The 23,210-nt window shown below is 30.5% G+C and overlaps 2 protein-coding genes across 2 annotated transcripts; both read right to left on the bottom strand.

Moving 5' to 3' along the window:
- Window positions 1-5,160: 5,160 nt before the first annotated feature.
- Window positions 5,161-11,941, bottom strand: LOC120078094. The gene is made up of 17 exons (XM_039032311.1): window positions 11,875-11,941; window positions 10,536-10,716; window positions 9,760-9,881; window positions 9,446-9,534; window positions 9,318-9,353; window positions 9,120-9,216; window positions 8,857-8,899; window positions 8,571-8,671; window positions 8,317-8,381; window positions 7,730-8,226; window positions 7,574-7,661; window positions 7,363-7,488; window positions 6,714-7,282; window positions 6,422-6,560; window positions 6,267-6,335; window positions 6,005-6,130; window positions 5,161-5,605 (listed from the first exon to the last, which is right to left on the bottom strand). Exons 1-17 carry the CDS (start codon window positions 11,939-11,941, stop codon window positions 5,492-5,494), a joined length of 2,529 nt encoding a protein of 842 aa, XP_038888239.1. The 3' UTR covers window positions 5,161-5,491.
- A 5,418-nt stretch (window positions 11,942-17,359) lies between these two features.
- LOC120082635 (calcium-dependent protein kinase 1-like) lies at window positions 17,360-21,557 on the bottom strand. Its single transcript, XM_039037889.1, has 8 exons — window positions 20,737-21,557; window positions 20,016-20,159; window positions 19,373-19,525; window positions 19,069-19,184; window positions 18,709-18,876; window positions 18,477-18,604; window positions 18,270-18,369; window positions 17,360-17,856 (listed from the first exon to the last, which is right to left on the bottom strand). The coding sequence occupies exons 1-8, from the start codon at window positions 21,425-21,427 to the stop codon at window positions 17,773-17,775; spliced, it is 1,584 nt and encodes a 527-aa protein (XP_038893817.1). The 5' UTR covers window positions 21,428-21,557; the 3' UTR covers window positions 17,360-17,772.
- Window positions 21,558-23,210: the final 1,653 nt, after the last annotated feature.

Genomic DNA, 23,210 nt, shown 5'->3' with positions numbered 1-23,210 from the left:
AAATTGAAGTTGATTGAGTTTTACTTCCCTATAATATGTGGAGATACTTTTTTTCTTGAGGTGAAAAGGATTAAAAAATTTGTTCAAATTTGGAAAAAGAATATCAGTTGAAGCATGAAAGTGAAAGTGATGGTTCTCACTCTAAAAATTTAAATGGAACATCACAGAATATATAATTTGATGATTTTAATGATTATGACTTGTTTGTATCAAATTCCAATAATATGAATCAGAAGCAACTGTTTGATGCATATTGGGATGAACCTGTCTTACCTCGATCATCTGATTTTTGACATTCTAAGTTGGTGAAAATTAAGGTGGGGTAAAGTATCCCATTTTACAAGAAATTGCTAGACATATTAATAATCCCGTTATCTAGTCTTACACTAAAGTCTGCTTTTAGTACCTGTAATAGGATTGTGAGCCCATATCGTAAAAAACTTCGTCCGAAGATAATAGAGGCTTTGATGTACACTCAAAATTGGATTGCAACTAAAGTTTTGACAGGTATGTTAGTTTGTTTATGTTGTGTTATCTTTCTTTAACGTTTAATATATTAATAAATATTTTTTTTTCATTATAAATATGTTACAATATAAAGTACTAGCATCGGAAAAGAAATGGTTAAACATTTAGCAACTGTTTTAGAAGATGCAGACGACTTTGATGAAGATGGAGTGGTGAATGAGGTATACTTAGTGATTAACATTGTTTTTTTATGACACTTTTTAAAGCTTGTTGTTTACTTATTTTTTTGTGACATTATTTGTTAATTATATTTTAAATATAGGAATAATACTCACATGTTTGAGGCCTCCCTTCGCCCTGGCCCCGTTGTCAACCCTACCACTCCATGTTTGAGACTCAAATTATAATATTTGGTGTTGTAAACTATTATAACCTACCATTAACTATATTACTGCTATTTCAAATTCCTCTTTGTTATAATATTTACTATTTTCTATCCAGACTAAAATAGTTTCCCCAAACATAGACTATTATAACTCAGAGTTAAATAGTCTATACTCAAACATAGACTTTTATAACTTTTAGACAATTATAACATTATGACTATAATAACCACTATCTATAATAACTAATTCAACGTCCTAAATGCTTCCTTAAATACTACGTTAGTTGATTTAATTTCTTTTGATTTATTATAATCTATATAATTTTAGTTATTTTTAGTTTGTACATTTTGGTATTTTTAATTTTAAAAAAATGACTATTTTGGTTTATTCCCCCTTTTTTCCCTTTAAATCTAGCCTAACATTTCAATCATTAAATTTATTAATTCGTATTAGAGGTTTTCCTATGGTATTGTTAAAACATTGCAAACGAGAATCAAAAGGGTCATTATTTAATAGTATAAAGATTAAAATTATCAAAAGTTTAAAGTATAGCAATCAAAATGAATCAAAACAGGTAGGGAGATCTACGTAGTAATAAAACTAATAGTAAGGTCTCGTTTGATAATAATTATAATTGTTTTTTCTTAAACTTCATACCATAGTTTTCAAACACTTGATTTTTTTTTTTTTTTTTGTCAATTTTTATCTTTTAGAAGCAATTAATAAGCTTTTGATAAACGTTTGTTGAAGTAGACAACAAAGTAAAGAAATTTACATGTGAAAGTAGCATTTATAAGCTTTTCAAACACCAAAAACTGAAGTCTATTTGGTAGCTATTTTGTTTTTAATTTTATTATTATTATTTTTTAATTTTCACTTGTTTTCTTTCAATTTTCTTACCATGATTTTCACTTTCTTTTTAGAAACATTTGAATGGTTAGTCAAAATCTAAAAACAAAAAAACATGTTTTCAATTTTTTTCTTTTAAATTTTTAAATTTTAGTTTGGTTTTTTGAAACATTAATGTTTAAAAGTAAACGATATAACATAGAAATTTAGAGGTAAAAGTAGAGTTTAGAAGCTTATATTTCGAAATTCAAAAACAAAAAATCAAGGCTATGTTTTGTAAACATTTGATTCTTTTTGTTTTTTATCTTTTGAAAATTAAGCCTATACATATCACTTCCATCTATTGGTTTCAAATGTTAGTTTTCTACATTCAGTCTTGTTTTCATTTTTAGAAATTGACTAAGAAATCAAATGCTCATATAGGAAATATGAAAATCATGAAGAAGAAATTGTGAGAAAATAAGCACAATTTTAAAAAGTAGAAAATCATAAACAAAATAACTACTATATGAAATCCAAATGATCATCAAACATGACCTAAATGATTATCAAACATAGCCTAAACAATTCAATAAAAACTTACATAAAATAATAATCTAGGATATGTTTAGTAATTATTTGGCTTTTTATTTTTTAATTTTGAAAATCAATGCCACGTTTGATAACTGTTTGATTTTTAGTTTTTTTTTTTAATTAAGTTTATAGACACTATTTCCGCCTCCAATTTATTCCTTTGTTATCTACTTTTTACCAATGGTTTAAAAAACAAGCCAAAATTTGAAATTTTGAAAAATTAGCTTTTAAAAACTTGTTTTTGTTTTTGGAATTTCACTAAGAAGTCAACCATTATACTCAAGAAAAATGCAAATCATTGTAAAAAATGAAGAAAAAATAGACTTAATTTTCGAAAATTAAAAACAAAAAACGAAATGATTATCATTCCTTTCAATTTCTTACTATTTTTTGCATATTTATTAAGTACGAGGGTTGAATTTTTTTAAAAAAAATTAAAAACTATTTTTATTAAAATTAGACTTCATTTTTGAAAATATTGGTAAAAGTGAGATACTGATGCAAGAAATTTATAAGTAGAAAAAGTGTTTGTATGTTTAATTTTCAAAAACTAAAAGCATCTTAAGTATAATAATTAAATTCTTAGTCAAATTCCAAAAAAAAAACAAATTTTTAGAAACTTTTTTTTTTTTCAAAATTTAGTTTAGTGTTTGAAAATATGAGAATGAAGTAGACAACAAATGAAAAAAAAAATCTAAAACTAGAAGGAGTATTTATAAATTTAACTTTTAAAAATTAAACATTAAATGATTACCCAACGAAATGTTAGCCGAATAAAATGTGCAATGCACAAGTGCGGTTTTCTTAATAGTTATATATGATTATTTAAGTTTCTAGAAAAGATGCTTTAATTTTTAGTGGGCCCATGGAGCCACAATTTTTAACAATAGAGACAAAATGATGATGGTAATCACAAATTTTGGCATTTTTTGTGGGAATGACAAATTTTCTTCCTTTTATTATGAATATATATTATGCCTTTAGTTTTAGTGTTTACTTTATCATTCTTTTTAACTTTTTTGAACTCCTTTTGTCTCATTTGGAGATTTAATCAAACATTTCCCTTGTTATATTGCAACAATAAGTGGGGTTCTTTAAAATCCTTTTTTATTTTAATTCATAGACTTCAAAAAAATCCTTAATTAAACCCAATGCAATAAAAATAATTAATAACCAAAGCAAACATTATATTAATTATTACGAAGTCTATACATTAGATCTTTCCATCTTTAGTGTACTAAATAAATAAATAAAATTATATTATTTTTCAGCCTAACTCAGATTTAAATTAAATTATATAAAATACTCTTCTATTTTATATTTTACGTCAAAAATACCCTTAAACTTTTATAATGAATTAAAAAAATATCTTTAATCTTCCAAAATGAGTTAAAAAATAACCTTACTATTAGTTCTGAATCGAAACCGTCTTTTGTGTCAAAAGTATCCTTAAACTTTTAAAAGTTTAAAAAATCTCTTAAACTTTAAAAGAATTTTAAAAAATACCCTTATTGTTAATATATGAATAGAAACCGTTACATCATCTTATTTCTCTATTTTCCCTATTTGTTCTTCTCTCTACTTTATAACCCTCTTACTCCCATGGTTGTTAACGGTTTGACATTTGATTATTTTAAAAAATTAAATAAATAAAACTTCTCACTTCAGTTAAGGTATATGGACCATAACAAGAAGAAAGAGAATAATTAAAGTATCAAGGAATTTTAGGACTCAATTTTTTTTTAACAAAACTATACGTTAGTAGTTGAAAGTGTGTTAATAACCAAATTCAATTTTATTATTTGATTATTTATCGTTTTGATATGTTTTTAAAGGAGAGGTTGATTTTTGAAATATTGTGAGATTTTATGTTTTTTAAAGTCCTAGTTTTTATTTTGGCCTAGAAAATTTTGTGTAAGAAGAAAAATAGAATATCTATAAAAAAAAATGAAGATTATCTATTTAATTTATTTTAAAATTTTTTCTTTTCAAACTCAATAAAATCTCAAACAAATTAACTACTATACTGGTAGCAGGAACATTTGTAGAAAAAAATTAGAATAAGAGTACTTTTAAACTTTTTTTTTTTTTTTTTAACTTTAAAGGTATTTTTGAAACTTTTAAAAGTACAGTGATACTTTTTAAACGAAATACTATAAATATATTTTTGATGTTTTTTAAACGAAATACTATAAATGTACTTTTGAACTTATTTTTAAAAGTTACTTATTAAGATGCTCCTTATAACTTTTCTTTTACAATACTCTTCTGGTGATTATTACGGAATAGAAAAAGAATCCATTTGAATTGACTGGATAAAAAAAAAATATTTTTTAAAAAAACTATATTTTGACCAAAATTATTGAAAATACTATTTAAAAATTATTTTAAGGGCTTATCACACTCCATTTTTTTTTCTAAAATGACTTCTTTTTTAAATTAAATATTTAAAAATGTAGTCCTAACACACCCTAATATTCTACAATTATATAGTTGCTATGGTTGTCTATCCAAATTACAATTTCAAAAGTCACCAATCTTGCAGTACTCAACAAATATGGTAGCAAAATATCACACCATCCACTATGCTATTTTTATCCTTTAACCTATAATTCAACGTCATTTTTCTTTTATATTATTTTCACGGTATATATAATGTACGAGTTGTCAAAACGAGCATAGTTCAATTAATAGGCAATATGTGCTAGTGAATAACGATTGGGAAGTTCATGATACAATTAATAGGCAATATGTGCTAGTGAATAACGATTGGAAAGTTCATGATACAAATCCTCCACCCCTATTGTCCTAAAAAAGAATATCGAGTTACTGAAATTTTGAATCTATGTAAACAAACCAAAAGAAAATGGATGACACAAAGAAGTAGAGAAACAAATTGATACAAAATATAGAAAGATGAACTCAAAATGAAAAAGAAAAAATAGGCTTCTTTTGCTGTCAGACCAGCACCAGCCCATTCAAAGAAACTAGCTGCCTAAGTAATGTAATGTAATCCCTCACAACAGCCATACAGAAATGGAACAAATCAAACTTTCAAACATTCATACAAACACTTACCTCATATTTACACAAACACAGCTTCCTCACATGGCAAAAAGAAGAGAGCCCTAAAAAACTTACAAGAAAATCTTGATGTGCTTCTTGATCAATTGAAAATTATAGCCATATTGTAACTTATGATCCATGGCCTAAGCTCACAGGAAATATGTCAACTGTTGCTTCTTTCTAGATCCTCCTTCCCCATATAATTCATTCCATTGCTTCAATTCACTCATCATTGCTCCTTCTGCTGCAAAACTTGCTGCAACCTGCAAACCAACAAGTTGAACCATCTCGTAACAATTGTCTTTTCGTGAATTTGAAGGTTGTTTTTCGGCACCTTGTGCAAATTGGAATGGAATAGTACTAGTGCAAAAGGATTGGTACTTCATGATCATTTTTTAGTCAAACTCACCCCGACATCACGAGTGTATATGAATTATCGACAAATTGGTCTGGTCTGGTCTGGCTAAGAAGCTTGGACAAACAAACGAGAAATGTCGATTTTGAAAAAGAAGGCATGGGTGCAGTACTCAAATGAAGGTAGTTGTACATGGACTCGTGGGCATCACATAAAAGGTACTCAAAAAATGTGGAAGCAAAGATAAGAGATTTTGGCGGATTTGAGAAGAGATTTAATGTAAAACAAGGAGATGTGTTGTATTTACCTGATTCTTTGCTAGTTTGAAATCCTTCATATTTAGTGCCCTGAGGGTGATTACTCTTTCTTCTTTGCTTTCTCCAGTTCCATCCCCTGCTTTATTCTGTCCTTCGGTAGCTCTTCGTTTTTTCTCCTTCAAAGCAAGAAAATGAATAATGAAACGAAGTAAAAGAGACGACAGAAAATAGGGTTTTTCCTGTATCTTTACTTGAATGCAAAGAAAATCAAGGGAGATTGAAATATGCCTCGACTGATTCCCTCATACTTACCATATCCTTTTGTCTTTCTTGTTGTATTAGTTCCCGAACAGGTCGATACGCAGCCGTCATGCAGAAGTTCTAGTTTCAAATGTTACGTATAAATCAAGAAATTATTAAGAATTCGAAGGTCCAAAACTGAATGATTAGTACTTATGAAAGCAAACCTTGAGATCACTTCCACTATATCCTTCTGTCATTGTGGCCAGCTCCTTCATGTCTAGCCCTTCTTCCACCTTTTCTTTCCCCAAGAGAGTTGTCAATATCATTTCTCTATTGTCTGCTGTTGGTAACCCCACCAATATTCTGTTCATAGAAGTTTGGTTTTCTTTACAAGTAAACTAAGGTTGATCCAAAAATCCTCTAAACAGTTAGGACAGCCAGGGATATGCATAGAGGTATGCATTGAACATTATTTGTGAGTGCAGTTAGATAATGTCAAATCATAAGAACAGATACCTTCTCTCAAAACGCCGTATGATGGCTTCATCGAGGTCAAATGGCCTGTTCGTTGCTGCAAGAACTAGTACACGCTCCCCTGGCTTTGTCAAGAGTCCATCCCAATGAGTCATGAACTCATTCTTTATCTTCCTCATTGCCTCGTGCTCACCAACTCTTGTTCGCTGCCCAAGCATACTATCTACCTCGTCAACAAAAATAATGGTGGGAGAGACTTTGGCCGCCAATGTGAATAAAGCTCGAACATTCTTCTCGTCTTCACCAAACCATTTGGAAGTTATGGTAGACATCGATACATTAATGAAGCTTGCTCCAGCTTCTTTTGCTATGGCCTTAGCTAACATAGTCTTTCCAGTTCCAGGAGGTCCAAACAACAATATACCTCTGCAAGGCTTCAAAAGCCCTCCAAGAAATAAATCCGGCCTTCGAAGAGGAAGCATTACGAGTTCCTGAAGAGAATCTTTAACCTCCTCCATGGCACCAATATCAGAAAATGTAACACCAATCTCATTCGCCGGTATGACCTCCGGCCTAATGCGTTTCTCAAACTCATTATCTGGTGGAACTTCCTATGTGACATTTGATCATAATAAAAACATCAGTAATGTCATTCATGGAGCCAGTAGAAGGATTAAAAGAAGAGACCTACTGGGGCTTTTGCAGCTGGAGCAGCAGTTTCTCCATCAGTTTTCGCCACTGCAGCAGGTACTGTTTCACTTCTGTTTTCAGCAGCTGCGGTATCAGATTTTGCTTCGGATTTCACTGCTCCCGAGTCCTACAGATAACAAATTAAAGCACTCAATAATCTTTTTCCACCATCGTCGAGGTCATAATAAAATGGTCAAACTAAAATAATGAACCTTTGAAGCTTCGGCTTGTGCTTCAAGCTGTACAGTATTTTTGCTCGTGGATTTTCCTGCCTGGAATATGCTCAGTCCATGGGACAAACTGCTCCATAGCGAAAACTATGAATAATTGTTAACAACGAGAACTCAAACACAAAGGATGGATCTTACCTCTTGCTCGAAATGATCAGTTTCCCGTTTCTGTATTCGGGATCCTTGTTGTTCATTAGATGATAAGAAATTGCAGACACCACAATCTCTTCTATGTAGTTACTGAGAACCAAGGTATCAGCAACACAGATCGAGTCTAGATCATCACAATCAAGATCATTCGCTGAAAGAACTTCCATGATATGGTTTCGGTTATCTTGAACCTTGATCTTCTTCATATCCTCTTCCAATTGAGACTTCCAACTGACATGATGAGATTCATCTTCGGGTGGCCTGATCTCGATATTATAAGGAAAAATGGCAGAGAGCCTCTCATCCACCTCCATATAATCATTGCTTGGATCGATAGTACGCGAACCAAGAATCAAAATTGATCCAGACAGTTTTTGTAACATTTTCTGGAACAAGGTATACACCCTATTTGACTTGGACAAAAACCTATCTACGTCACGAAGATATAAAACAATGGGACTTGCTTTCGACACATATAGAAGAACCTGAAAACAAATAAAATAACTTAAGTTCTTACAGAAGACCTTATAAAAACCTCAATTCAATCAATCAAGAATAATGCAACTCATTGTTACCTTATACAGAGACTGTATAAGAAGTTTCTCCTCAAAAGCCCAGCTACTCATGTGCTTAAGGGAAGCTACAAACAATAAAACTTAAATTAATTAGATAATTCGGCACAAAAAGCATCTTCGGCAACCAACGAGTTACATATACATGATAAAGAAACAAAGTTAAGGAAATTTAGAAATCAAGGGGCAAGTATTCATAGACTCGTTTGAGTCGTTTAAGTTCGGCAATCACTAATATGTAGATTTGAACGGTGGACCTGATTTGTCAGCATTGCATTGCGAAGCAAGGTTATTAATGTTAGCCGCAGCAGAGGCATTTCTTCTAAGTTTTGGAAGCCTGGAAGATCCTTCCTTTCCCCTACAAAAGTTGAAGCAAGATATATCACAAGAGATCCCTTCTTCTGTAACAAATAATATTTTATGTTGCATCCACAAATGAACATGAACGTATACTCTTGAATGTTTGTAGATTTCATCTCATCCATTCTCTTATTAATGACAAAATGTAGACTCAACGAAAGGGTAAATAGGCGTATATCATACCACGATGCAAGTTCCAAACCACTATGTTGCCTTCGCAATGAACCTGCAACGGTATGCACGAACGTGCGTTGATTAGCACAAGATCGGGAAAATGGAGATAAAACACCATGTCAAATACAAAAGAGAAAAATGTTACTAAAGTCAAATCACGTCATGTGACCGATATGGCCGATTTATAAGCTAGAGAACTTCACTACATACCGAGAATTAATCGGAAACATTTACTTTTCTAATCTAAATTAAATCTAGGCTCAAAAACCAACCTGTTTTTTGTTCTTCCCTGGGTGGAAGGATTGAAAATGATCCGAATAAGCCAGACAATCTCTCCAGTGTTGACTCTGAAGTAGACCTTTTAAAACTCTTCAAAAAATATAAAGGATCAGAAATTTCATTGCATTAAAAAACACCAAACTAGGAAAAAATCACATCTTTTTAATTTTAAATTTAGGAAAGCCTCTTACAGATTCCTTGACTGAAGTACCATATTTGCTCTGAATCTGAAATTACACAAAAATTTAGTTAATAATAATTTTAAAAAAGAAAAACCCGCAAAAGAGCAAAACTTAGGATGAAAATTATGAAATTTCACCTTTAGGGAAAAGTCAGTTATATCTAAAAGCAACAGTTTGGCCTCAAAGTAGTGAGCCAATGCCTTGGCAAGCATTTGTTGGTAGAGTTCTTCAAGAAGAGCAAAAATAAACAGAAACAAATGAATTGATTGGAAACTTTTCATAAACAAATAGTTAGGTGCATCTTAAGCTACATTCATCTTTATATATTGCACATAATTATCTTTAATTTTCTTTTTCCATGTCGGCTGTGTATAATTCGAGTGGGGTGCATCTAAGAATTGCTCAATTTTTTTTAAAAAAAATCTGTAACAGTATTTAAGAAGAATCAGACCAGCAGGTCCAGAGAGTAAGATGGCTCGACTTGCAGGAGAAAGGTTTCGAGTGAACTTAGAAACTTCAGCATGTTTTAAATGCACATATGCAGCACTTGTCAATAGAACTCGTGTCTGTTCACTGTTCATAACAATTTCCAAAAATTAAAATTATCCACACACAAATAAAATAAACAAATAAATAATTCTCATTCATTAAAAAAAAAAAAAAAAAAAATACACATCTGCGAAAAATATTTTTTAGTTCATTTTGTTATACATGAAAACATCGCTTTCAATTTATTCAAGAACTATGAGATTTGCTAGAAAAGATTTTTTTTTTTCTTTTTTTTTAAAAAAATAAATAAAAGATAAAAAGAAAATGAGGAGGAAATTATGCTGACAATTAATGAGGAAAAAAAAGTTGATGCGTAAAATCGATAAATTATGGAGATGATTTTCATTTGTTTAAAAATTACTCGTTTTCATATATACGGTCAGGTCCTAATTTCTTTGTATTAGGCTCCAATTTTGCCAAACATTCTAATAGATCCGTACCAAAAGAAAATATTGAAACGTAGAAGTTGTAGTATTGGAAGATTCGAAATTAAAATAAAAGAATTTCGAGAACAAGTTTGTTTGCGAGTGATGTTTTTAATCACTTGAGAGATTGAAAACATGGTGAAAGTATTTTTAAGAATCACTTCGAAAACATGTTAATAATAAAACATATACATAATAATAAGAAGAAGAAGAAAAGAAGAAAAGAAGAGAAGATAGTGAGAAAGAGGTAAACCTGAGATAATAAGGGAAATCATGAAAAGTGACTTTGCTTTCACGGCCATCGACAATGTGTTTAAGCATTTCTTGTTCCAATTTATCGGCGGTGATTTGGTTGAAAGAATTAGAGGAGGAGGAGGACCATTTGTTGACGCTTTGTCCGGTGGCTAATCTCTTATCCTGTCTCTTATACACATCTAGATGTGTATAAGAGACAGTATATATATAGGTGCAACCGGAAGAAGCGGATCTGATCAGTCACGGCGGCGGAAGGGCGGAGGAGATTTCAAGCTTTGTTGTTTATGAATTATGTAAAACGTATGGGTACTCTCCCTGTCTCTTATACACATCTAGATGTGTATAAGAGACAGGGCTTAGACATCGGAGTGCGAGTTTTTTGGGGTCGTTTTACGTGGCACTGTATTGATGCTGTCTCTTATACACATCTAGATGTGTATAAGAGACAGGGCTTAGACATCGGAGTGCGAGTTTTTTGGGGTCGTTTTACGTGGCACTGTATTGACGGTTGTAAGAATCGGCACGACGGTTTTTCCTCATTTTCTTTAATTATTCCTTTTGGGAGGGAAACTGACTCACTCCCTCGTGCCCTCTCACACGCTCACCTCATCCTTTTCTTTCTCTCAAACTTTGCGCCCAAATCTTCACTCATAGAGATAAGCTACGCTTTTTTTTCTTTTCTTTTTTTCTTTCTTACTCATACACTTTTTAAACGACGATATAACTCGGTTATACTCTCAAATTTTTTTATTATAAAGACTAGATTTGATATTTTTTTTTATTCGTTTTTTAAAATAAGTCTATGAATACTATTTCTATTTTTTTACTAACTATTTAAAAAAATAAGTTAAATTTTGAGAACGGTACAAAATAGCTTTCAAAATTTTGTTTTTTTATTTTAGAATTTCATTAATAATTTAACCATTATACTTAATAAATATGCAAATCATAGTAAAAAATATAGATGAAATATGTTTAATTTTCAAAAATAAAAATAAAAAACTAAATTCTCGTTTGATAATGATTTTATTTTTTATTTTTATTTTTTAAAATTAAGTCTTTTTTTATCAACATTTCTTACAATAGCTTGCATTTTTCTTAAGCACAATGGTTGGATTCTTAGTAAAATTCCAAAAACAAAACACAACTTTTTGAAAGTTACTTTTTTTAGTTCTCAAAATTTGGCTTGGTTTTTTAAACTGTTGGTGAAAAGTAGATAACAAATGAATAAATTTGGAGGCGAATCTAATATTCATAGACTTAATTTTAAAAAACAAAATGATTATCAAACGGAGCCTAAACTTCTATATATTTTAAAAATCAACCCTTAAACTTACAACGGAGCCTAATCCCCCTCCCGTCCTCGCCCTCGCCCTCGCCCTCAATTCCATTCCCCGTCCCCATAAATTTCCCATGTGGGAATGGGGCAAGGATTCCCTACGAGGATTTCGCGAGGATTGGGTTCCAAAAATTTTTTCATCATCATTTTTCAACAATTTTTTTTATTTCAATTAAATATATATTTTTAATATTTTCTTAAACATATCCCATACAACTTTCATTTAAATAAAATATTATCAATTTTCATAATAAAAACAACAAGACACATTCAATTTAAAAAAATATAATTAAAATACTAAATTCTCATAATTTTTATAAATTAAAATTCAACAATTAAAACCTCTTATCTTAAATGTTATAACATCTAAGGAATTAAAGTAATAAAATCTTAAACTTCAATAATTAAAACCTCCATAATTATCTTAACAAAATCATATATATACATATATATATAATTCATATCAAAAGTCGGAACGGGACAGAGACATGGGACGGGATCAGGGTTGGGGAATATATTCTTCCTTCCTAACCCCAAATTGTAAACAGAAAAAAAATTTCCCACTCTCTCCCCCATTTCTCGTGTATTCGGAGATTTCCTATCTTATTTGGGGTAGGTCTCCACAAAGTTTCAACCTCTAGATTTTTTAAACAACGCTAATTGTATGCATACGTAAAATTATTGATATGAAAATTTTGACTATGTTGATGATTTTAATCATTTTTTAGATGACATATAAGGTGACAACCATATTAAATTTCTAAGTGTAAAACATCACACATATTTTTTAATTTTTATACATCAACTGTTGTGTTAAATTGAATCATAAAAATGATAGTTCCCAAATTTGAGAGAGAATTTAAACTTAATTTAATCTATTTATTATTATTTTATTAAGATTACCTTTTTGCCCTCTTCTCTTCTCATTATTCCGATCCCCACCTAAAAAAATTAAATCCTCTTTTTCCATGAGGGGCAAGGGATTTAATTATTAAATTTATTACAATAGGTATCACAATATATATATATATATATATAAAGGTATTAAATTAAATACGTGAGGTGGGGGAATCAAATCTCTAATTTTGAGATTAATGGTACAAACACTATGTCAGCACAACATCTTAATAGGATCGATGTTTTGACTCAAGATTTTAATACATTTAAATTTAAATGAGTGAATTTATATCTTAAGCAATAAGCATTATTTAATGTTTTTTCGTTAAGAGAAAAATAAAAAGTAAAATAAGGGCTAGATTATACAAAATTTCCCTAAACTTTGAACTTTGTATAAAAAATACTCTTTACCTCTTAAAAGTATAAAAAATAACTTTACTGCTAGTTTTGGATGGAAATCATTAGTATTTTTTGTCAAAAATATCCTTCAATTTTTCAAAAGTTTGAAAAATATCCGTAAACTTTTTTTTTTTTAAAAAAATACTCTTACTGTTATGTGAATAGAAACCGTCAATAGTGTCTTACTTCAATTTCTTCACCAATCTATTCTTCAATACCTTTTATTTCTTTTTTTTGTTAATTATTTGACATTTTCTTATCTATAAAATAATGAATATACGTAATTCATTTAAGGTAAATGGACTATAATAAGCATAAAAAGAATAATGAGAGCATTAAAAGGATTTTATGACTTAAATGTTTAACAAAGTTGTATGTTAATAGTAGAGTATGTGTTAATAGTCAAATAAATGTTTTTATTTGACTGTTTATTATTTGGTATATTTTGAGGAGAGATAATTTTGATTTTGGAATTTGATGAGATTTTAGGTTTTAACTTAAAACTTTAGTTTTTATTTTAGTTGTGGAAAAAATTAGTGTAAGAATTAGATAAATAGGAAAATAATAAGAGTATGAATTAGATAAATAGGAAAATAATAAGAGTATCTATATGGAAAAAAATGATAATATCTATATAACCTTTTTAAAATTGGTTCTTTTCGAATCCAAGAAAACTTCAAACAAATTGATCTAATAGTAGGAGTATTTTTAAACTATTGTTAGAAAAAATTAGACTTATTTTTGTAACGAGATATTAACAATTTTTATTTATATACTAATGGCGAGGATATTTTTTAACTTTTTCTTAATTTAAGAGTGTTTTTGAAATTTTTGAAAGTTCAAAAGTATTTTTGAAACAAAACTTTAATGATTTCCATCCAAAACTAACAACATTCTTAAACTCTTTTTAAAAATTTAAAGATATTTCTAAAACTTTGAAGGGGGCGTTTAGGGCAACGGTTATTATGAAAATATAATAACCACCTAGTAAAAATTATTTCAAAACCTTCAATTAGCTCAACATTATCTCAAAACTCTCATTTGTTACAGTATTTACTATTCTTTTTACTATTTTACACATCATTTTTTTAATTATTTGTTATCGTATTTACTATTTTCTTTTCAAACTAAAATGATTTACCTTTCAAATATATACTATTATAATTCAAACTAAAATAATTTATACTCTAAATACAAACTATCATAATCTAATCATAATAACTAACTTGTCCCAAATGCTCGTAACCGTTAAAAGATGTTTTAAGCATTTTTTTTATAATTTAGTCTAAATTAATCTCTCCGAAATTGCATGTTGGCCTGTAGTGAAAATGGGGCCCACATAACCCACGTAGGACAAGCCAGACGCAACTGAAACTGGCTGTGTTACCCATTTCCCGAGTAGTCTATTTTCTACTACTTTCCAAAATTTCATTACCATTTTCTTAATTATTTCTGATCTCATTTCATGGTGTTTTTATATCAGAGGAACAAATTTTGAGATCCATAGGAATTGAAAGAAAGAAAAAACAGAAAGGGTTATTGGAAAATGTGATATATAATTTAGGATAATATATTTATGAAAAATTTTACTTACGCCTCCAATTTATTCCTTATCACATCATGTTTTTAAATGCATACTATTAGATTTTCATTAACAAATCAATATTTCTATTCGAGAATGTATCAATATTTTTATTGTATCATACAACAATCATAAAACATAAAAAGAAAAATAATAAAAGGTCAATAATGTAACTATAATATAAATAATAGTTGTTTAAGTTTAAAAATCATAAAATGTAAATTTATTAATTAATTAATTTTATTTATATATATATATTTTTAAGAAATATACATTGAAATCGACATTTCATCGATATTTTCATAGAAATTTTCATAAAATTAGAACTTCGATATTTCTATTGAAATTGAGATTTTAAATCTTGTTTAAAAGTAAACGTGAAATCATATATATATAAAAAAAAATCCGAAGACTACCTCCATTAATTAGTCATCCACGTCATAATTTTACTACTATTAAAACTTAGGGGGTGTTTGACTCACCAACGTGAGTTGTATAATCTACCAACTCGTTGTTTGGCCCACCAACTTTAAATGTTGGTGGAGTTGAGTTGGTATATTTTACCAACTCACTCAACTCTCCCTTCTTCACATATTTTCAATGGTTTTACCCATTGACCACTGTCACATTCCGAAAACTAACTCTGGACTCCAACAACCACATTCGATGACAACTCCGAGCTTCGACAACCACCCTCAATGACAATTCTGGCGATGAAATCCGGACTCCGACAACCACCTCCGATGACAGCTTCGACGACCAACTCCGAGCTCCGACAACCTTAGTCTGACCAACTCCGGCAACCAATTCTGACCTCCGACAACAACCTCCAGTGACCTAACTCTGACGACCACTTTCGCACTACTAACTCCGACGATCAATTGGCTTCGACAAAAAACTCCGATGACCAACTCTGACTACAAACTTCGATGGAAATCACCTGTAATGATCACCTTTGAGCAAGCAACTCCAACGACCAATTTGTTGACAACCACGTTTGACAACAAACTCCGACAACCAACTCTAATACCACCTTCATGCGACTAACTTCGGGCTTCGACAGTCACCCCCGACTACAATCTCCAGCAAAGATCATCTTCAATGATTAACTTCGATGACCACTTTTGACCGACCAACTCTGGGATTCAAAAACTACCTCCGATGACAAACTTAGACAACCAACTCCAATACACCTTCATGCAATCAACTTCAGGCTCCGACAACCATCTCCGACTATAAGCTCCAGCAAAAATCAACTTCGACAACTACTCCCGACTACTATAAGATTGATGACTGTTAAAGTATGTTGTAGGGTTGTTGATTATATATATAAAAAATATTATTTTGTCTACATTAAGTGCAATATTTATACGTAAAAATTTGTAAAAAAATATTTATATTTAATTGAATTCACATATTAAATTAGTGTTAAGAATATTTAGACAAAAAGTATGTATGTAGTTAAAAAGTATGTAACATATAACAAAAAAAACCATAAAATGAAAAAAAAAATAATCTTGGTTTCTAGTAAAAATTAGTGAAAAATAGAGATTGTTTATCTGATGATCCTCCAAATTTAGAGGAAATGAAAGTGAAATTGGTGAAAAAATATGGTGACATTCTATTACTGTTACGATGATGGGGAGATTTAATTAAAAAAAAATTCATGACATAGTAAAAATATAGAGTAACAATAGGAAGAGGAAGAAAAAAAAAGATGATGATAATGAAATTCATGGAGAAAAATTAGATGGAAACAAAAGTTTTGATTTCGTTTTGGTTTTTCATTTATTTAAACATATTTCTACTGTTCATTGTCCAAAAAAGAAAGAAAGAAAAAAAGAAAAAAAAGAAAGATTTTAAAAATTAAAAGAAAAATTGCAATCCATATTTGATTCAAACAAAGATGGTATAATTATTGAATAAAAAAATTTCAAAACAAAAAGAGTAATTCTATGAACTTAGACCAAATAATTCACCTCAAACACAGACATACGAACTCCACATATATATATATATATATGAACTACATACATTCTATCTTAACCCTACATTCAAAAGAGTCCTTTAGTGTGAACAAAGAAAATACCATATTTTCGTAATATTAGAAATTGTCTGAGATCAGATAGTATTGAAAAAGATATGTATGAATACAAATTTTTTGTATGTACAAAGAGTGGTAACATGGGGTACCAAAAATCTGCAATTTGCATCACAAATGGTCAAGTTGCCAAATTCTCTGCCACTGCCTCTGTTTTTGAAACTCAAAGCAATCAGATTTTGCAGTTTGCAGATCCACTGATAGCTTTCTTTTTTCCAGCTTTATAATTTTGAAAAAGAAATTAGGTTTATATTTCCCATTTATTAGCCACGTACGAATAGAATCTGTAATAAACAATTATCTTTTTGAAAAACAAAAATATGAAATGACATTATTTTATTGGATAATATTTAGAATGTATTAAGATATGTGAATCTAAAGGAGCACTAAGTTTTTTTTCTCTCTTTTCAATAACAGTAAGTAGTACGACACTTTTTCCGAAAAGAAAAAATGACAATTTTCAAGCTCACTGCTAAGAAATAAAGATAAGAACACATCTATTTATTTATTTATTTTTGAAGACAATAACACATTTTTTAAACTTTACAAAACACCATTTTATGTCTGGTCTTATTTGGTGGATTACAGACACACAAGTACATTCTCACGCTCTGAAAAACATTACTTTCCTAATAGACATACATATCTTCTACCCAAATATTAGCTTATTTGGCTTTTTATACACTCAAATCTCTGTATAACCAATCAAACAGAAGAAAGAAAAAAATAGGCTCAGAATAGTTGAAATTTCAAGTAAATGGGGGCAAAGGAAGCTCATTTTTCCTGTTTGAGTGCAGCCATTTGATGAAGTCATGGAGAAACCAGAACATCAAATCCCTCTTTTCAGATGGTTCAACTCAAATTGAACAAAGAACACAGCCATAAAATCATCAGACAACATATGAAGGAACTCGGCTTCATTTTTGTCGTCTGGTTGTTGTCAATTCCGGGTTTCCTTTCCTCATCATTGCAACGAATTCATCGTAGTTTATTCGTCCGTCCTGGTGTAAAAGCAATCAGAAACGTTTCATTCACAAGAGAACAAAGCATCACACAAGAATTTTGATGTTGTTTGGAACTGGACTATATGAGTCGATATCACAATAGGCAACCATATAGCAAATGAAAATATGATATAGATGACAAACTGACACTTGAGGCCTATTTAGAATGACTTTTTAAGTGGAAAAAAATATTTTTAAGCACTTGAAAAGTCGATCTAAACTGGCCTTCACTATCAACAAATAAAGGACATGCTGATGGAAGATGATGGAGTGTAAACCTACCATAATCATTTTCACATTATAGACACTTATTTCTGCTGGTATGACCATGTTCAGAGAAACCAATAGGCTATAGACCAAGAAAGATGCACTTGAGAAAGAAGAAACTAAAAGGAAGAACAAAATTGTACATTATCTGTGTCAACTTCTGCAATGATCTCCTTTATTGTTTTTTCATCACCCATATTGTACTTCTTAAGGGCAGACTCCAACTCCTCCATTGTGATATATCTAAATGAGAGCATGAAATACCAAAGTTAACACGAGGTATGCGTATCCAAACACCATATGAACTCCAAGGCCAAAATAGTAGACTAAAAGAAAACAGCATTGGTTACCCGCTCTTGTCTTTGTCAAAGTACTCAAAAGCTTTAAATAAGTGATCCTCTCTTTCTACTCTGTTCATGTGCATAGTAGCAGTAATGAACTCAATGTAGTCGATCGAGCCATTTCCATCCACATCGGCCTGAAAAACACAAAACAGATTGTGATGTTGAAATGACAAAAGAAAAGTTTTTAAAAATACAGGGAAAGTCCATTCAAGGGCAGAAAAACATCCACGAAGCTTACCGCTTCCATCAGCTGCCTCACTTCAGACTCGGAAAGCTTTGTACCAAGTTTAGGAAGACCAGCTTTTAACTCCTCGAACGTAATAGTTCCACTATTATCGGTATCCATTGACTTGAACATCTCCTTTAATCCCACAATCTCTTCTTCAGAAAGATTTTCAGCAATCACCTACAGTAAATGAAATAACATTTCAAGATATGTACTTGCAGTAATAACCTCTCAAACCTTTTAGCATTAAGGGGAAAAAAACAAAATTTCACTTCAGGAGATGGAGAGCTCCTCCACTAATTTTTCTCATGAAAATTGTGTTTATAGAAGAATTAACTGTTTAACTGATGTCATGATGGAATATTCTCTCACCTTAAGAGCTACTTTCTTGAGTTTGTTCATTGCTCTGAACTGTTTCATTCTAGTCAAAACAGCAATATCAAGAGGCTTGTCAGATGCTTCCCCATCTTCTTTCATCCATGGATGATCTGCATATTACAACATTTGAATATCAGTAGTTAGGCATCATAAAAGAAAATAAATGAAAAATACCCATGCTTATTTAAAGCATACATTTTTATTTCCTTCATGAAAGTGCAACTTAATTATTATAGTTTCAGATTTCAGTTACATTTGCTGGGGCTATGTGTCTGCTGTCTTGGAAATGGAAACTTACTTAGGGCTTCAATCGCAGATAATCGCTCTTTAGGATCAGAATGCAAGAGCTTTCTTATCAGATCTTTGGCACTACTGGATATGGAAGGCCAAGGATCTGATGAGAAATCAATATGTCCCCGAAGAACAGCATCAAAAATACCTTGATCATTCTCTGCAAATGAATAAAATAAAAAAAAAAAAAATCAGGATATAAAACCTCTGGGGCATTGGATCAACAACTGATATTATGCAACAAAAAATTGGAACATTCTAAAAATCATAATCTAATCACAACTGTTTTTTTACTCATGCCACTTGGAGAACTTTTTGCAGGTATCTTAGAATTGGGTAAGTTGATAGCTCATTTCCCCCTCTCCCTTTGGTACTTTTCTTTCACTAAAAAGGGCCCTCTCTCTTCTTTATTAAGAACTTTTACTTTTCATATATATATTTTGTAAAAAAGCTATAATATCTCTTTTCACTCTTCTTTTCTGCATTCCTCTCACCGACTTGTCAAAAAAATTATGGTAATCAACAGAAGATAGAGAAATATTATCCTTGAACTATTAGGATAAGATAGACAAACCAAATCTTTGTTCAAATAACATAATCACCAAAATTTCTTGATGTTCAGACTTGAAAAAAGAGACATAGAGAGGAACCTGCCCAGAAAGGGGGAACTCCACTGAGTAGAATGTATAGTATAACACCAGCACTCCAAATATCAGCCTCGGGGCCATATCTTCGTCGGAGAACTTCTGGAGCTACATAGTATGCACTTCCAACTAGATCTTTGAAAACATCACCTGTTTCCTAGCAAGCAAAATGTCATACTCAAACCAATCACCACCAATGATTTTTAACATTTGATAACTCCTCACAACTTAAAGATCTAAAGTGAAAAATCAGAATATACTATCATCTTTTACAAACTATCTATAAACTTTAAATTCACACAACTCTGTTTTTTCCTATCATGAGATGTAACGATCAGGATATAATTAGTAAATTTTCCCAAATAGACAGTATATGTGTTCGAGGTTAAATTATATATTTAGACAAAAAATGTTCAACATAGACCTGAACTTGGCATTATGATCCTACAAAGACAAACAGTAGAGGACTTGACTACAAAATCCCTTGTTTGATTCAATGTAGCCCTCTACTCTTTTCCATCCAAACTTATCCTGCTACTATTTCATTTCATGTATTAATTTAATCCTCAAATTTTGTTCATCTGTTCTTAGTCCTTTTAGATAAAACCCATCAACTTGAACAGTTAAAGCAACTTAAATATCCAATTAACACACTCAGGGAGTTGACTTCTGATCCTAATACATTTTAGCTAAAAGAGAAAAACAGAACAAAAAGATTCACAAAGACCTGGTTTGAAGAAGACGGACAACCCAAAATCCGTAGCCTTGAGAGGCGAATTCTCATCAGGACTGAGAAACAAGAAGTTCTCGGGCTTCAAGTCCCTGTGCATAACTCCCATGGAGTGGCAATTATGAACCACCGTCACAATCTGCCGGCAAAGGGAGGCTGCAGTGCATTCGGAATAATGACCTTTAGCAATAATCCGATCGAACAACTCGCCGCCGGCGCAGAGCTCCATAATCAAATTGACATAATGGCGGTCTTCGTACACTTCTTTAAGTTCAACAATGTGAGGGTGGCCAGTGAGATGGTGCATAATCTGAACCTCACGACGAACATCTTCAACATCGTCTTGATCGATCAATTTTCTAGTGGCGATTGATTTGCAAGCAAAATCCTGCTTCGTTTCCTTGTGTGTTACTAAGTAAGTGACACCAAATTGACCACGGCCCAGCTCGCCGCGGAAGGAGTAAAACGACCGGACGTCGGAAAAGGGACGACCCAGAACCCGGCCAACGGCGGGCGGTGCAGAGGAGGCGGAAGTTTCTTTCGGCAGGGCCGGTGGTGGAGAAGGGTCAGAATCGGGTGCGAGGACTTTGACGGTGCCGTTTGAAGGAGGGCGGTGGTCGGCGTCAGAGCGATTGAGGGGGTAGCCGGCGAAGGTTTGGCCGGCCGGCAGACCATTACAGTTGCCCATTTTTTTATGGGGTCAAATGGAGTCAGATGAAGCATGTGAGAGATGAAGCATGTGAGAGATGAGGTACTTGAAAGAAGTCTTTGTCGGAATTGAGAGACTTGAGCGGATGGTTGGAGCTGGCAAATGACGATAATGGGCTTCTACAGGGTTGAAGGTATTCAATTGAATAGTGTATTGACAATAATGTGGGGCTAAATTCTACTCTCGGGCCGTTTGCTTTTAAGATTTTATTGATATCTCATAATAGAGTATGTTTGAAAATCAAAGATAAATGTGTTTGGTTATGCATGAGAATATTATAAGAATTTTATACGAACAAAAATTGTATTTACACTTCATTTATGAAATTAAGCATGAAAGTGTTATTATAATTATAATAGATAAATAAATTAAAGAATAAACAACTTTCAAAAAAATTAATTGATTATGAATCGATAGTAATTTTAATTATAAATATTTAAAGATTGAGTAATTTATAATTAAAACTAATCGATTAATGCATTTAATGAACGTCATTATAATCTAATACTAAATCATTTTTATAATTAATTAAATTCAACATTCGTAATTTTAATTTTAGTTAAATAATATAAGAAAACATATTTTAATAAACAATATATTATATAAAAAAGAGAAAAATGATAAAAATATGATATATTAATAAAGAATACTAAAATGTGTTTTGTAAGTATGATAAGTTAATAATGAATGGAGTAATAAAAATTAATCATAATAATTAAATTATTATAAATAATCAATAATGATTATATGTTTATAATGAAAGATCAAATTAAAATTAATCTCAATAAATAATTACTAGATTATTAAAAAAAATAAAGTAATATTATTATGATTGAAAAACACGAAATTTTATACTAACTAAATTTAACTAATCCTAGTTTATTAATTAAATATATTTAAGATATTGTTGGCTAATAAATTAGTAGTTTATGTAAAAAGAATAATTCCATTCACTTAATTTATTTTTATTATAAAATTAACTAAATAAATATTTTAATAGATTATTATTCATTCATTGAAATAATTATTTATATTATTTTTGTTAAATTGATATTTATTTATTAATTAATCAACTATATTGAGAGTGAAATTATATATAAAATGAAAAATGGATGGAGAAGAAAAAAGAGAAAACCACAGTTTGGAAGGAAATAAAAAACCCTTGTGTGTGAGAAATGAGGATGTCCGAGAATTGCTTATTTCTAGATAAAGAATTAAAAACTGTGAAACAAACATGAGATTTGGATATTTGTGCCAATTGTGCCAATTCTCAGGTAGAAAATCTTCCAACCAAACGACTCTTTAAGTTGTATGTATAAATACTCTTAAATTTTTAAAATTTTAAAATTTTAAAATTTTAAAATTTTAAAAATGAGTTTAAAAATACTCATACCATTAGTTTTGGAGGGGAACGGTTAGTGTTTTATTTCAAAAATATCTTTGAACTTTTCAAATTTTCAAAAATACCCTTAAACTTAAAAAGATAAAAATACTTTTACGATGTATGAACAGAAATCATTAGTACTTAGTTGCAAAACGAACTTTAAATTTAAAAACAAAAAAAGTTTAAAAATGCTCTTGCTGTTATCATAGTGATCAATTTATTTGAAATTTCTTGAGTTTGAAATGAGTTTGAAATGAATCAATTTTAAATAAAATTAACTATACACATCCTTATTTTTTTTTCACATAATACTCTCATTTTTCTCCCATTTTTGCAATTATTACCCAATTTTCTAAACATCCAAAACAAAAGCTATAA

The sequence above is a fragment of the Benincasa hispida genome, chromosome 1 (genome assembly GCF_009727055.1).
Source record: "Benincasa hispida cultivar B227 chromosome 1, ASM972705v1, whole genome shotgun sequence".
In the NCBI taxonomy this organism is placed as follows: domain Eukaryota; kingdom Viridiplantae; phylum Streptophyta; class Magnoliopsida; order Cucurbitales; family Cucurbitaceae; genus Benincasa; species Benincasa hispida.
Note: the sequence above shows the minus strand (reverse complement) of the source record. Positions and strands in the feature narration are given on the sequence as shown.